This window comes from Hipposideros armiger, unplaced genomic scaffold, assembly GCF_001890085.2.
Source record: "Hipposideros armiger isolate ML-2016 unplaced genomic scaffold, ASM189008v1 scaffold_302, whole genome shotgun sequence".
Taxonomy (NCBI): Eukaryota; Metazoa; Chordata; class Mammalia; order Chiroptera; family Hipposideridae; genus Hipposideros; species Hipposideros armiger.
Window position 1 is genome coordinate 812,539 of NW_017731652.1, and position 16,842 is coordinate 829,380.

General features: G+C 37.2%; 1 protein-coding gene across 1 annotated transcript in view; it reads right to left on the bottom strand.

Moving 5' to 3' along the window:
• The window catches only part of ARIH1 (ariadne RBR E3 ubiquitin protein ligase 1), a 120,997-nt gene that overhangs the window by 11,423 nt on the left and 92,732 nt on the right, over positions 1–16,842 (bottom strand). The window contains exons 6-10 of the mRNA XM_019659600.1: positions 10,475–10,541; positions 9,075–9,181; positions 6,732–6,774; positions 6,144–6,215; positions 3,130–3,260 (exon numbers count right to left, since the gene is read on the bottom strand). Of these exons, the coding sequence (XP_019515145.1) occupies positions 3,130–3,260; positions 6,144–6,215; positions 6,732–6,774; positions 9,075–9,181; positions 10,475–10,541 (420 nt within the window). The remainder of the gene's footprint in view (positions 1–3,129; positions 3,261–6,143; positions 6,216–6,731; positions 6,775–9,074; positions 9,182–10,474; positions 10,542–16,842) is intronic.

Sequence of the window (16,842 nt, forward strand, 5' to 3'; positions counted from 1 at the left end):
GTTTGAACTTCTAACTCAATTTCTGAAGAGATCTCATCTCATCTCCTAGGCTGACTATTATTCAGGCCAAATACTCCCAATTTTTCCAGTTACTCACCTTCTTCTCTTTTATACACCAGAGCACCAACAGCTGACAGAATACCATGTAAGAGATGCTGCTTATGTGCTCTACATGCTAATACAGTTTATACGTCACTGAAATCCGAATGAAACACAAAATGAGGGGCAGAGGGAAGCCTGCCCAGAGCAGTAAGCTGAGTGGAGATGATTAAGGCGGGCTGGTCCCTGTCCTGCTTACTCTACCTCTTCCCGTATGGGAGCCTCCATCATGGAAGCAGCTAATATTTACCAAGTGCTTACTGCATACAATCCACTTAGTAAGAACTTGAAATGTACTGTCACATTTAACCCCCCAATCACCTTATAACATGTGTATTATTATTATCCTCATTGAGCAGATGAAGAACTAGGTTTTGAGAAGATAAGTAACATTCTCAAGGTTGCAAAACTAGAGTTTCCAAGTTGGAATTAAACTCATGCGTGTCTGCCAGCTGAGGCCCAGGCTCTTAGCCAGTGAGTATTACTGTTCACATGCTGCTGTCATGTCTCCAGAATCTTTTACCAGTGATCTTTGTAGAGCTAAAGAAAGAATTTTGATTTTAATGTAAACCTTGTTAAACTGGATCCAGTGTTCTAGCTTGTCAAGTTCTTCAGGATTTTAATGGTCTATATATTCAATAACCCTATTTGATGTTAACCCAAAATGCATGCAAGAGTCTCAGATTATTAGTTCATGAATGTCATTAATAAAACTGACCAGAAAAGCAGTACAGTTTATGTAAAAATAAATAAATAAGTACAAAGCTTTTCAGCAAACCATTTAAAGCATTCCATTAGGAAGACACAAATCTGTTAACCATACTCCAAGAAATGATCATTTAATTAATCCCAAATGTTCCTCCCTGTCTCTATTCAGAGCCTAGGCCACAAACTTCTCAGTCCACACCGAAATATCTTGCTGAGATCTACAAAACATCCCTAATTCATTATCCTAATAATACCTTTTGAATCTGGTTATGTGATTCATACGTAGCTTCTGTAATCGATCATAAAATCTGGAATTATGTTTTGTCTGCTTCTAGTCTTTGGGTTCCTATTTTCCAAAATTATTCAGAAATAACCAATAATGACTCAGTGATCTCATCTTCAAGTTTTTAAAGTAGCCCAGACCACAATTCACCTGGGTCAGGGGATTTATTCATTTCCCCTAGCCTGGCTTATAATCCTATCTTACCAATAATTACTCTACTTCATTTAGCCCAAAGATCACCTCTCCTTGCCCTCTACTGGTCAACTACTAACACCTCTTCTTTCTATCTGATACATCCTTAAATATTTTCCTTTTGATGCTTTTTTTTGGTATTTATAAGCCTCAAATCAGTCTGGCACCATTATTAGGGATTTTCAGGCCAGATGACTGGTTGTGTTACTTGGAAGGCTATTTTGAGGGTTCTGAGGCATTTTCAGATTTAGACAAGAAAGCACAGCATGACTGACTTGCAATGTTAGCCATGGGGAAAGGCAAGACATGGACAACAGTTCGGACATTTCTGGTCATGCCATTCTTTATTCTTCTGTACCCATCATTCGTTTTGTGCCCTTTTTCAGTTTTCACTATGGCTCATTCAAAATTTAAGTTGTGATCAGAGATTATCTTACACACAAAAATACATCTCTTTAATAACTCATTCCCACTCCCTCTCCTTCACTTTGCTTGTTTAAATAGAGTGGATTTAATTTCTGGGAACCTTAATCCTCCAATTTGCCTCCGTCAAGTCCAGAATACCTGTCTGCTAAAACCCAAACACCCTTCCTTGGCTCTGACAGTGGCAAAATCACTTTCTTTACTTCCACTTAACCAAGTAAGTTTTTACCTGGTTCAGAATTCACTTCAGACAAGTAATCCCTCATACTATTCCTTTAACTAATGAAACTAATGAAAGTTCCAATGAAAGGGAAGACTTGCCATTGTCTTAAGTACCTTCCTCACCTTGTCTTGAACCTGCAGTTTCTTCCCCTCCCATCCACTCTCTACAAAGCAGCCAGTTATGAGATAACGTACATAAAGAACATACCACAGAACCTTCTCACCCAAATAACAGGCCCAATCATGTCATTCCCTTCAAATCCTTCTGATAAATGTCCAAACCACTTCAGGTCCCAATCTACGTTCATTTTTCCTATTCCCCACAATTTATGAGGGGCCACAAAATCAAATGTCAATAGGAGATAGGCAGGTAATTCAAATTAGTGAAACAGGTCATTTGCATATTGTAACACTCAGAAATACTTCACTTTTATCAAGAGATGTGCTAGCTCCCAGTTTTCTCAAAATTCAAGGCATCCTCAGTCTAATTTGCATTTTCCCAAATTGATGCATGGAGCAAAGGTATATATCTCTACTAATTGCGGTTAGTGCCATCATGATACACACAAATGCCATTAAGCTTCAGTCTTGGGGAGACATATCAAGCTAGAAAGTAAAGGCCCCATTGAAAGGGCTAATCAATTCCAGGTGACTGCTGCCAAGCAGAAACTGCAGGCCTGTTCCTGTTTCAAAGAGAAGCTAAAAATCTGGATTGTGTTGGGCAATTTTCTAATTTTCAAAGTTTGGGGCAAATTTTTTGTGTGATAGTGGGCAACTTAAGTAAAACACAACCACACTGTGGGTTCTGTCAAGTCTCTTCGTTTTCAGCTATTGTCTAGAGACATATTAGACAATGTAACTCTCCTCTGAATAAGTCACGTACGTTCCCATCATTCTATAATACACTTGTGTTCATGCTGCTCCTTTTGCCCTGAAGGTTTTTTCTAACACTTTTTCAACTAACGAACTCTTGAACCTCCTTAAAATTCACCTCAGTTATTACCTCCTCTGTGAAATATGCCTTATTAATCCCTCTCTCTGGGTATCTTGTATAGACTTCTAACACTGATCACACGGTGTATTCATTTGGTTAGTGCCCCAGTTAGATGGTGATTTCCGTGAGGTAGAAACCTTATTCATGATACACGGCATATAGCACATACTTATGTGAACATATTCTTCCCTTCATTTCCCCAACCTACCAGGCAGATCCATGTGGTTCCCAAGGGCCAAGACACACCCAGCAAAACTCTGCTTTACAGTTCTGGTTACGACAGACCATGTGATTACAACCGCCATCCTTCTCAATTGTGACATGGCATTTGGGACATTCCTATGAAGAGAAACTATAAAGTTGGTGTCAATGCTACACTAGGTTGTATTACTACCACTGAGGAGAAGCCAGTTTTAGATTTGGTTTATTTTTAAATACCACATTTAATGGGATTAATACATGTAAAGCACTTAGAACAGTGTCGAACACTTAATAAGTACTACTGAAAATGAGATGTTATCATTATTACTGGCTTTTAAGATATACAACAATTTAAGGATTTGTTTTAGTGGGGTTGGGGGACAAAAGTATTTTAAGTCCTTTTAACCATACACATAGTAATAATAGTTTTATGGGAGGTAAAACATTTTGTTCATGTAAATATATTCTCTAGTGTCATCTAGAAATATTCAGTTGTCGGAAAAGTCATGATGCATTTTTGCAACGAAAAATCAGAAAAAAATACGTCATGACTTTTCTGACAACCCAATAAATAAGTACTTTCTGTATCTCACACTGTTCTCAGTGCTTTATATGCATTAACTCATAATCCTTATAGTGGTGCTACTCCTATTTCTATTGGTTAGATGAATAAACTAAGGGAGAGAAAAATAATAAAGTAACTGGTCCAAGGTCACACAGGTAGCAAATGGTAGAGTGAGGATTCAAGCCTAAGCAATTTGAGCTCAAGAGTCAGGCAAGTGGGACTGGTAAATTCTTTTTGTGGTTACTGAATTTCTCAGCTTTCTTCTGCCAAATACCCTTGTTTTAAATTCTTTTCATTGTGGCCCATTTACAACTGTGTTACAGAGATCACATTTTTATTCCCGTCTATTTCACTTTTTGGTTGCTGATGAGTCAAAGTTATTACCCTGCAGGCCTGTTTTTTTTCTTTCGAAAAATCAAACATTATTTTTAATAAAACTATAAATAAAATATAAAGCTTATAGTTTTGCTGTATTTGTGTTTGATGTCTGTAACTCCCACATGGGGGGGAGCAGCACCCATTATATTATTTGCACAATTCAGCCTTTGTGAAACAGACTACACTACCCATAAACTACGGTAATTTTAAATAGGTCAACATGGCAATTTTTAATCATACATTATAAATCAAATTTTTGAAATCACCCCCATAAGAAGTTTTACGTTTTCCCAAAGAAGCAAGATCAAGGCCTAAAATATGTTTCACTCTATATTTCTCTGTTATAATTAACTAAATAGTATTAAGCTCTCAATATGTTAGAATACCATTGACAATCTATAAATCTGTTTAAGGAGCTAATAATAATAAATAAAAGCTTCTGAAACCTCAAGAGAAAAACTCTTCAGTTTCACTTCAGAACTACCAAGTAGATGAATTAGTTATTACAAATTGCCATTCTTCCTCAACAATCTACCTTCTAAACAAAGTCAAATATACCCAAGCCTATACTCCTATTAAACATCTTGGGGGTTTAGAATATTTAGGGATTTCTCTAGATGCAGAAAGAGGGCCAGAGTTTAATCAAACTATTTAGTGAAAATTAGCCGCCCTATTCTAAATACTAGTTTTGCAAAGCATATTTAAGGATTCTGGGGCTTTAATGAGTATATCTGGTAGGGAAATCTTCGATTTTCAAAAAAGAAGGCTCAGCTAGGAAATTTTTTAAGATAACAAAAGTAACCACTTTCTGACATTATAGTAAGGTTTTCATGAGTGACACAACTTATGTTTATTATGATGGTTTTAAAGAACACAAAAATATTATTTAATTTCAAGCATACATTGCTCAAAGATGTGGGCATTTGTGCTATGTGACAGGACTCACTGTTTCACTGCTAATGCTTTCTGAGAGATAGAAATGAGTAGTAGTTTTTAAGCTTTTTGGGTAGAGCAGGGTACTAATGGTATAAAATTGTGTGTTCATCATTTAAGCACTCCTTATTCTTACTGTCTTATGATTGAGTGAGTGATGGAACAGTACAAAGCTATAACTAACACCGGTCAAACAACTCCATATTATTTAAAATATCATCTTCACTTACGACAGACAATACTAAAAATGAATAGCCCATGAATAACCCCATCATTCATCACCCAAGTCACCTCTTATATGGATGAAATGTAAGACTGAATTAAATAAAAACTGGATATTTATAAAATTTCCTATTAAAAGGTTAGCTGGTACATATCTGGGATTCAAATGCTTGCTTATTACTTAGTGATAGAAAACAAGGGTACTCAAGATTACTTACATTCGTAAGATATTTGTCTAGTGTTAAGTGGTTCATGGTCATAAAGAGTTTGAATTTTGAAACTAGTATCCTGAGCAATGCACTTCAAAAAATAAAAAACAAAAACCAAGGGATACCCACATTATCCCCAAACTTCTATTTCTCAAGAGTCAACTCTCTTAATAAATCATATTAGATAATAAATCATACAGAAGTTTAACATGTTAAAGATGTTACATAATAAAAAGTTACTCAGTTATTCTGATTTAATGCTGCTCGAAAGAATAACTCCTTAAAAGTTAAACCCTGGGGATTTTTAAAGACAGAGATGCAAATTAGACTAGTAAAACCAAGCTAGGAGGCGTAAACTCGATATTTGTATGCTAAAAAGCAGTCAAGATCCTTATGAAAAGGCATTGTATCAAATGCCAAGGTAGAAAAATTATCAGCCTTTCCTTCTAGAGGAAACTAATGTTTTTCCAAAAAAGGGAACTTCTAGAGTAGTGTGCATATTACAGTATAGTCTTCAATAAAATAAACTCAAACACTAAAATAAAGAAAAATTATTAATAGGCAATTATTCTGGAAAAAACAAAAACAAACTTTACTCAAGAAAAAGGGAAAACAAGGCCCTTAACCAGGTAAACTTACTGCTTTTGCTAATGCTGATGCACCTATCCTTATCAGTTCCTCATTACCAACAGTTTACTGAAGGAAAATACCAACCTTTGTGTTGGCTGCGATCCAATTAGAGGTTTCACTGTCATCATCACACTTTTTAATCCACTTCTTCAACCACTGTTTGAAAACAACAACTGTTAGGGTACAACAAAAGACTTAAGAAGGAGGATAGAAAAATTACTTCAACCCTTAAATGCAGTGAAGCTTAACTACAAAAGCCAAAGGACCAGATTATCACTGGGTTTACTTCCTTTTAAATCAAGGAAATCCTGTAGTTCTCATGTCCAGTCTATACAAAATCAACCAAAGGAGGACCTTCGCTGGCTGAGGCTGAATGGGGAACCTGGAGCTTGATGGGAAGCCCAGCTCCAAGGCATGTCACTTCCCTTGGCTAATTACAAAGCCTGCTGAGGGAGGTGTCTTAACCATGGTTATCCTGATACGTCAGAAGCTGGCCTATTTATTCCTAAGGAATACTCCCTGGATACGTTCAATGATCATCTAAAATAAAAAGGGCAAAATAAAATCTTCTATCTACTAATGGATAAAGAACAAAATTGTGGGCTGTGGTTTTCCAAGTCTTAGAAGTGCTCTACTACAATATTGAAAAATGAAAATGCCAGACAAGCTTACCTTACATTTAACAGGATCATGCCAATTTTCTCCACAGTTAAAGCTGTTAAGTGACACAAGAGTTAAAAGAATTAAGTCCAGTTACTGTAAGTATGTAAACAAACAAGCCCTTGCATGCTTTACAGTTCCTCAGTATTTTCACCAGTTTCTAGTGACTAGCAAATACACAGGCAGGAACCATTTCTATTTTATTCTACAGTAAATTATTTAGAATTTAGTATTAGGACCAGAGTGGTACTGGGTGTATGTGTGTGAATGAAGAATGACTATGAGCATGAAGCCATGCTTTGATGAGTCATTTGATTTCATAAAAAAATGACTATCTAAACAGCTACCAAACTGTTAAGACACACACAAAATAAATCAGTTTACTGGGTCATCTGGTAACTCATGACGTATTTTCCTATGTTTTTCAGTGCAAAAATGTGTCATGACTTTCCCAACGACCCAATAGTTAGATCTGCATTTTTCTGATCGTTTTTAAAGTATGTACAGTTCCTTGCTACAACCATTCTCTAACTGAAGCCAAACTAAAATCATTTTCACTAATTTGAACTTAAATTTCAACCAATCAGCATATGTTAAATCTTTCACTTAACAGCCAAAGTGAAGAGTAAAAGTCTCACTTTGTAGGGTAATATATAATTGAGTATTAATGCACAGTAAGCAATTTGAGAAAAACAAACAGGCCACATCTTTGCAGAACACAAAAAAGTGAACCTCAGTCTAGTAGAGATAAACTGTACCAAACAAGATGTAAAACAAGTGTGACTAAATATTGTCTAAGAATATACTAATTGCTAATGCTTTTCTGTTTTCTATTGGGTTGTCGGAAAAGTCATGACGTATTTTTCTGTTTTTCATTGCAAAAATGTGTCATGACTTTTCCGACAACCCAACAGGTGCATGGTATATCATTTGTTTAAAATGTATAAAGTAAGAATAAACAAACACCAATGTTTATGAAAAAGTAACCATGGAATTGCTAACAAATTAGCTAATCAAGTAATTTAGGAATGCCAAAAATCCTTTGCACATGAGAGGAACAAAGTGCTATCAATTAAAATGAAGTCAGGATGATGATTACTTCTGGAAAAGAAGACAAGGAATGGGACAGATGGAGAAGGGAACCAAGGGGTTCCAAATATATCTGTTTTATTTCTTAATTAAAAACAGAGCAAACAAAATACTGATTTTGATTAAGCTGGGTTGTAGCTACAGAAGTACTCATTGCTGTTATTTTCTATGCTTTATTCTGTATTCGAGTTATTTCATACTAGAAATATATTTAAAAGTAGGTATGGAATCAGACTCCACCAGCTGTCTACCTGGTAAACTCTGAAACAATAATGTGTACTTAATAATTACCAAAATAGCATGTATTTACACATATTTAATATTTGTGCATTTAACTGCTCTTTTTGGAAATATTTAATACTAATGATGTGTAAGTCTAGTTCTATATATTTGGAGGAAAAAAGGATGGTATGGAATACCAATAAAATGTCTATGTGTTAGCTCTAGAGCTCTCTGGCTTAACTGGCTTCTCATTTTAACTCTCTAACATGTGGGATTATTGGAAATTCTCTGGTAAGTCGAAATCTATAATTCAAAGGTCGAAGAGTATGCAACAGAGCTCCAAGAACCCAGATTACCAATCAAGCTGGGGCCAGAGGAGCCATAGAAAAACTTAATTAAAAAGCTTATTTAGGGGCCAGCCGAGTGGCTAAGCTGGTATGAGGGTGAGCTCTCAACAGCAGGTCTGCTGGTTCGATTCCCACATGTGCCAGTGACGCTGCGCCCTCTACAGCTAAGATTGTGAACAACAGCTTGACCTGGAGCTGGGCTGCCGTGAGCTACCGTGAGCTGCCAGTAGCCAGCATGAATGGCCGACCAATGGCCGGTGACCAACCGCCTCAGCCCGGGAAGAGCACAACGATCATAATACCAACATGAGCCAGTGAAGTGGTGTACTCCACAACTAGACTGAAGACCTTGGCTGTTATCCTTCCCCAATTCCCCAATAAAAATCTTAAAAAAAAAAAAAAAAGCTTATCTAATCAACCATGTTTTATCTTTCCAAAGTTATCTGTGCATTTTCTTTCTAAGAATAAGATTAAACTAGAGCAAAGAAAATTTAAAAAAAAAAAAGTCCTAATTGTATATTTTCTTCCTATAAGAGATAACTTGAAAACAGAGCAAGAGTCATAAAGGAACCAAGCATAATTTGACAAAATAAGCAGTCAGTCAGAAATGAGTTCCTGTCCCAGGTCTCTATTTTACTAGCAAGAATAAACAGAAAAGCTATGTGCACTATTCCAATGTAGGAAATCACTTGCTTACCAGAACTGGCGTCCACATTTGCAGCGAACAGGTTTAGCATCAGGATATTGGACTTTAACAACATGGTGGCAATCTGGAGCGGGACACCACTTTAACAGTCGATTGCACTGAGACACAAGTTAGAAAATAAAAAATGACAGTAAATTAAATCACCATTCCAGATTTCCTAGCACACCAAGCAATTATTTGTATTCCTTCCCCCGTGCAAGAGGCAAAGCATATAAAAACCTGCCACCATTGTCTTCTACAGCAATGCTTTTGGATGTACTGTTTTTCCAAGGTTATAGATCCCTTGAAGACTTGGTTTTATAAACTATATAAGTGCCTCTTGTTCTATATTCAAAATCCCACTGAGAAACTTTAAAAAAATTACCCATTATGTGATCATTAACAAGTATCAATTTGTTTATGGTTCTATTTCAGGGCAATTTTCAAAGATGCAGGAAAACAAGATATGCTCCAACTTAGTAAAGGTGTTTAGGTGATAGAGTAGTGTGAAACAAGCTAAGGGGTACACATGTAATTTTCCCCTTTGACCATGAAAAGCTCTCCAAAGAACAAGAGCCAGTTTCTAAACTATGGCACAGGATGCATTTTAGTTCTTTCAAAAGGAAACAGAACTTTTAAAGCATTTTATTCTGGAACAAAACATGGATGAGCACTACACCAGAATTCAAGTTTACTGACCATTAAGAACTACGATTCCTAAAATATACTACTTCTAAAAGATCTGTCAGTTTCATCTCTAATAGAAATGAAAATTATGTTCTAGAGTTCAAATATCAAGTTACTCTGATGCTCCTACGCAGGGGCTGGCCAACTTCCACGAAGAGCCAGCCAGTAAAGGGTTCTGGCTCTGCATGCTCACTGGCCTCTCTACCAACTACCCAGCTCTGCGGCTGCAGCACAACACAGTACAGAACAATGAGCATGTTCCAATACAGCTTTATTTAGAAAGCCAGGCAGGCCATGGTTTGCAGACCTCTGTTCTGATAAAAAGACATCTGATAAAAACACTTAATTATTACATTTTTATTAACAAAGTTTACTAGTAATGGAAGCTAAAACAAGCAGAGATGTAACAGAGTTACAGTGCCAAACACGATTAAATATGACATAATTAATCATCAGCTACAATTCTCTACGGGGATAAAGAAAGAATACTATAAAAAAATTTTATTATCAAAGTTCAAGATTTATGAAGAGACATCTACTTATTGGTTTGTCATATTCCTCTGAGAATAAAGGCATTTGGTAAGCTTCATAAATAAAACCCATCACCCACATTTATGGCAAAGGTGTATCTTATTGTCGAGTATTTCTGTATGAGAAAAACTAATATTTCTATTAATAAATAATTCTTTTTATTAAAAGAAGGAAAACTTAAGAGAATCACTTACCTCTACAAAGCTATTTGTTATTAAATGCTGATACTTTAATTTAACTTTTGAATCTGTGATCAGGCGCCTGAAAGCAAGAATAAAAATAATTAGGAAGTTTTCGGCCAAGAGTATTTCCCACATTTAAACAAAATTTCAATGCTATAGCTATAAAACTGCCCTAAATTAAAAATATTATAAAAAATGCACATGAACTATCCATAAATGTAACTGTAGTAATCAAAACAGTAATTTCAAAGTTTCTATAGTTTTATTTTGATAGGGGTTTTCCCCATATTTCTTATCTTCTAAATTCTCTATTTTTACCCAGTTTGTAGTATGATCTATCACTTACCAACTACTGCCAAATTTAGGTATCTTGCCTGAAGACGTAATTCTCACCTACCTTCCCTAAGACCCTCTTCCCCAAAATCGTGTGTGAAACAGATGTTACAAGAATGTTAAAAAACATCCAGGGGCCGGCCAAGTGGCGCGTTGGTTAAGAGCTGGCTTGGGACGCCAGAGGGCCCAGGTTCAGATCCCACATATGAGGGCCAGTGACACTGCCCTCTACAGCTAAGATGCTGAACAACAGCTCAACCTGGAGCTGGGCTGCTGAGTCACCTGCGATGGCACAGGCTGCAGCCCCTGCTGCAGTGGGTTGCCATGGGCTACCCTGTGTAGCCAGCAGCCAGCGTCAGCAGCCAGCAGGCGCCATGACTGGACAGCAGCCACAGTGAGCGGCCGTCCAGAAGCCGGCGACTGATCTGCCTCACCAGAGAAGAGCGCAATGATGGTGCCAACTTGGGCCAGTGAAGCAACATCCTCCACAACTAGACTGAAGAACAAAAGGACAGCAACTTGTCTGTTCCCCTTCCCCTAATTCCCCAGCGCTGTTCCCATCCTCCAATTCCCCAATAAAAATCTTAAAAAAAAAAAAAAAGACACATCCAGGTTTTGCTGTATGTAATTGAGGGCCTTCTTCTGAGATCTCTTGGTAATTTACAAGAAAAGCTTCCTGATTGCAACCTGGCTTCTCTTGTCCACCTAAAACACTATAATTCACAACAATTTCTAGAAAACGAGGGACCCATGAAAGTAAAGAACTCTGAAGTTTAAGTTTCATTAGTTTAATGGTAAACACTCCTGTGAGTGTGTTATAAGAAAATGGTGTTAAAGCAGAAAAAGATTAAGCAGTAACAAAGTCAGTAAGAACTATATCAAACATGCACATAGTCCAACCTCATTATAAAAATCTTTTAAATGAGCAAGAAAGTTTTGTACCATCTGGCCTCATCTAATTTTTGAGCTTATCGCACTGCTCTCCTTCCATAAGACCACCCCTGACTGAGGACTGTACCACTTCCAGTGCACTCCTGTCACATCAATACCCTTACAAAATAGTAAGCACCACCCTTTCTCAGAGGCTTTTTGCTAGAAAAGGAAAGGGAAGAATGTCACGGTGGGGCTCTGAAGTAGGACAGCCTAGGATTGAATACTGGCTTTACAAACAACTTCTTTGCTATGAACTGAGGGTATTTTGACATCTCCATTTTTCAATTTATTCATCTGTAAAGTGGATGGTAGAAATAGGATTGTGAGACTAGAATAGTGGCTGGCAATTAGTAAGCACTCAATAAATATTAGATGCTATTACTATTATTATTTTACTTCATTCAGCTAAAATATAGTTACTCATGAAGGCCTTTTTGGACAATTCCTCACCCCATTCTAGATGTAGACACCCCTCTCAGTTCTCAGGGCACCTTATACACATCTCCTTTATAGAATTTGTCATAATTTGCATTAGATCGTTATCTGTATAATCATTTGTTTAATATCTGCTGTCCTGCTCCCTGTCTCCAACTAACAACAAGCTCCATGAAAGGATCCCTTGTGTCCAGTAGACTGCCAGTCCTGTAGAAAAGTGTTCATGTATTTTTAAATGAGTTAAACCTCCACATTTCACAGATGTTGAAACTGAGGTCTGAAAATAGTGTATTTGGCGATTCCTCAAAAAGTTAAACACAGAATTACCATATAATCCAGCAATTCCATTCCTAGGTATATATATCCATGAGAATTAAAACCAGATGTTCAATAAAAACTTGCCAACAAATGGTCATATAACAACACGTTTCCACAAAAACTGGAAATAACCCAAATATCCAAGAACTGATGAATGGAAAAACAAAATATGAAATATCCATACAATGGAATATTATTTAGCCACAAACACACAAAAAAAGTATTGATACATGCTACAACATGGATGAACTTTGAAAACATTATGTTAGGTGAAAGAAGCCAGAAGCAAAAGATGACATATTGTATGACTCTATTTAAATGAAATATCCAGAATAAGCAAATCCGTACAGACAGAAAACAGATGAGTGGTTGTCAGAGTCTATGGGGAGGAGGGAATGGGAAGTGACTATTTAATGGATATGGGATTTCCTTCGGGAGTGGTGAAAACGTTCTGGAATTACATAGTGGAGATGGTAGCACATTATGAATAGACTAAAAGCCACCGAATTACATACTTTAAAATAGTTAAAATGGTGAATATTATGTAAAATTTATATCAATTAAAAAAAAAAAAGTTAAGAACCAGACCCAAAGTCAAATGCCCTAATTCCAAAACACATCTTACTTCTATTACCCATAATGGTTTTCCCTTGTGACAAACCCTAATGACTTCTTATAGCTGACTCTAGCTAAGTAGCCTGGTCTAACTCTTGCTTGACCCACCAGGACTGGTGAGAACAAAGGTCAGCCATAGCTATTAGGCCAAGGTTAATAGGTCTTAGTTTATCTGGTGATAGGAAAGAAAAAGAAAGTTACCTCCCATCCTTGAAAATTGAGCCTTCTCAAGGCAAATGTCATCCTGGCCATTCATAAGCTAAATGTTTTGACAAAGACCATTGTCATCACTTATGTTGAAAATAGTTATGCCAATTCTCATAGAGAAGGCAGCTTTCATAGGGAAAGTAGACAAATTAATTTCAACTGAATGCCTATATACATTCTGAGCACAGCGTCAGATGCATTTAACCACCCTTGTGTTTTGGGATAATTCTCCATTTTTACAAATGAAATAGCTGGAGAGCTGTGATTTGAAACCAGGTGACTTTAAATATAAGAATTTTTATTTTTTTTTAAGTATGCCTGGTACTAAACCACGCCTTATGCTTATATAGCACCTTGAGTAAATCAACATTATGCTTCAGTTTAGGACTAATGATAATTTTCTTTAAAAAGGTTTGTTTTTCCCTGACGTACCAATTATACACAAGCATAAAAAAGGCAATAAAAATCACCTGTAACTCTATCACTCAGGAGGAATAACCACTCAACATTTTTATAAATATGGACCTTTTCTTTTTTTGGTAAATGTATGATATATAATTTTGAATAGAGGACTTACTACATATAATTTTATACCTTAGCTTTTTTTCACTAACATTATTACAGGCATTTTCCAATGTATTTAAGTAATTCACAAATCTTTTAAATGGCTGTATTGTGTTCCATCTTCCCCGACTGTTGGGCATTTGGATGGTGGGGTTATGATAATGTGATAAATATCTTTATAATAAATCTTTGCCCAAACTTCTGGTCATTAAAAATAAATATAACTTGGGCCAGTGAAGCAACGTCCTCCACGGCTAAACTGAGGAGCAAAACGACAGCAACTTGTCTGTTCCCCTTCCCCCAATTCCCCAGCGCTGTTCCTATCCCCCAATTCCCCAGTGAAGTAAACAAACAAACAAAAAAAATTACTATTATTTGAATTCATCTCATCACAATTAAAGGTCAAAATGATCTGAGTCATCTTTGGCTCATCTCTTTCTCCCATACCCATCATAAATAACTCTGACTCTACCTTGAAAATACATCCAAATCCAACCATGTCTCACTACCTCCTCTGTTACCATCCTGGATCAAAACACCATCATCTCTCAGCAGGACAGTTGTAACAGACTCCAAATCTCCCTGCTCCTACTTTAGTCTACTTTTAACTCCAGCAGTCAGAGCAACCATGTCTAATCATGTCACTCCTGTGCTCTAAATCCTCTCCCAGCTCTATCTTACAATAAAAACCAAAAGCCTCACAATGGCCTATAAGGCCTACACCATCAGCTTCATACATCCCTCTCCCTCCCTTCTCTGCCTCCCTTTAATCTATAAGTTTATATTTATAGTTCAAAAATATTTTTTAAAGTTTAAATTAATAATAATCAGCAATTTACTCCTATATATTATATACTTTGCCTTATTAACTACCAAACCTTGACAAATCATTTCATTTTTCTTTCCAATGAGACTAGGAAATTATTTCAGTATGAACTTGAGCTCTGATCCCTTATACATTTAGTTTAAAACAGAGTATTCTACAGCTTTGGTACTCAATTTCCTACCTAGAATACTAAAGTAGTGCTTTTCTATTTCATTGTGGAGAAAGGATGGGGGCAGTCCATTTATTCACTATAAGACAAACAATTCTAAAGTCACGTTCTCGAAGCATTTTCCATAACTCTCTGTGGACTGACTTAAAAATAAACAAACCATGGGGTAAGAAAAGATTTCTTAAATAGCAATAATCATAAATGTAAACTTTTATTCATCAAAATTCATTGAAAGAGAAAAGGGAAGCCCAACATTGGAGGAAATATAGTTGTGATACATATATCAAACAAGACTCATATCAAAATATTTAAAGAAATTTTTTTTTTAAAGATTTTTATTGGGGAATTGGGAGATGGGAACAGACAAGTTGTTGTCCTTTTGTTCTTCAGTCTAGTTGTGGAGGACGTTGCTTCACTGGCCAAAGTTGGCACCATCACTGTGCTCTTCCCGGACGAGGCAGATCAGTCGCCGGCTTCTGGACGGCCACTCACTGTGGCTGCTGGCCAGTCATGGTGCCTGCTGGCTGCTCATGCTGGCTGCTGGCTACACAGGGTAACCCATGGCAACCCACTGCAGCAGGGGCTGCAGCCTATGCCATCGCAGGTGACTCAGCAGCCCAGCTCCAGGTTGAGCTGTTGTTCAGCATCTTAGCTGTAGAGGGCAGTGTCACTGGCCCTCATATGTGGGATCCGAACCGGGGCAGCCAGCCCTTAAAGAATTCTTACCAAGTGAATTAACAAACAAAGTACAAAGTTTTAAGAACAGGCAAGTGTCCTGAATGGGCATCTCATAAAAAGGAATATCCTCATGGCTAACAGAAAGGAGTTTGACATCATTACAAACTAGAGAATTGCAAATTAAAACCACAATGAGATATTCGTACACACCTACCATAATGGCTAAAATTTTAAAAGATAGTGTTACAAGCGTGGGCAAGGACTAGAGCAGTCATACATAACTAGGAAGAATGGAGGGGCAATTACTTTGGAAAACCATCTGGCTCTATCTATTAAAGCTAAAAATCTCACTTATGAGTATATACTCCAAAGAAACCAGTGCATGCCTACCAAAAGACACATATAGGAATATTCTTGGTAGCCAAGAATTCCACAGTAGCCAAAAACAAAACAAAAAACTCTGGGGGGGTGACCAGTTGGCTCAGTAACTGGTTAGAGCATGGTGCTGATAACACCAAGGTTGCTGGTTAGATCCCCACATGGGCCACTGTGAGCTGCGCCCTCCTTAAAAGAGTCAACTATGCCATTGTAGCATGAAAGCAGTGTAACCAATGGCCATGGCTGTTCCCCAATAAAATTTTAACCCCCCCCCACACACAAAAAAACTCTGAATGTCTATTATCAGGAGGGGAATGAAATACTGTATAGCAATAACAAAAACTAAACCAAAAACACATATATTTGACAACATGCACATATCTCAAAGACGTGAAACTAACTGAAGCAGATACTCATATAAAAAGAATACATACTACATGATTCCATTTAAATGAGGTTCAAGAACAGGCAAAACTAACTTATGACAAGCAGAGGTGAGATGGATACTGTCTGGGAAGGGGCACAAGATGAACATTCTGGGTAGTGGCCAAGCCCTATGCCTCAATCTGGGTGGTTAATAAAACAAACATACGTTTAAAGCTAATGTACTTTTTTTTTTTTAAAGATTTTACTGGGGAATTGGGGAAGGGGAACAGCATTGGGAAATTGGGGAAGAGGAACAGACAAGTTGCATGCTGTCCTTTTGTTCTTCAGTCTAGTTGTGGAGTACGTTGCTTCACTGGCCCATGTTGGTATTATCTTTGCGTTCTTCCTGGGTGAGGCAGTCACTCGCCGGCCTTTGGTCGGCCACTCATGGCGGCTCACAGCAACTCACACCGACTGCCAGCCACTCACAGTAGCCCAGCTCCAGGTCGAGCTGTTGTTCACCACATTATGAATAGACTAAAAGCCACCGAATTACAT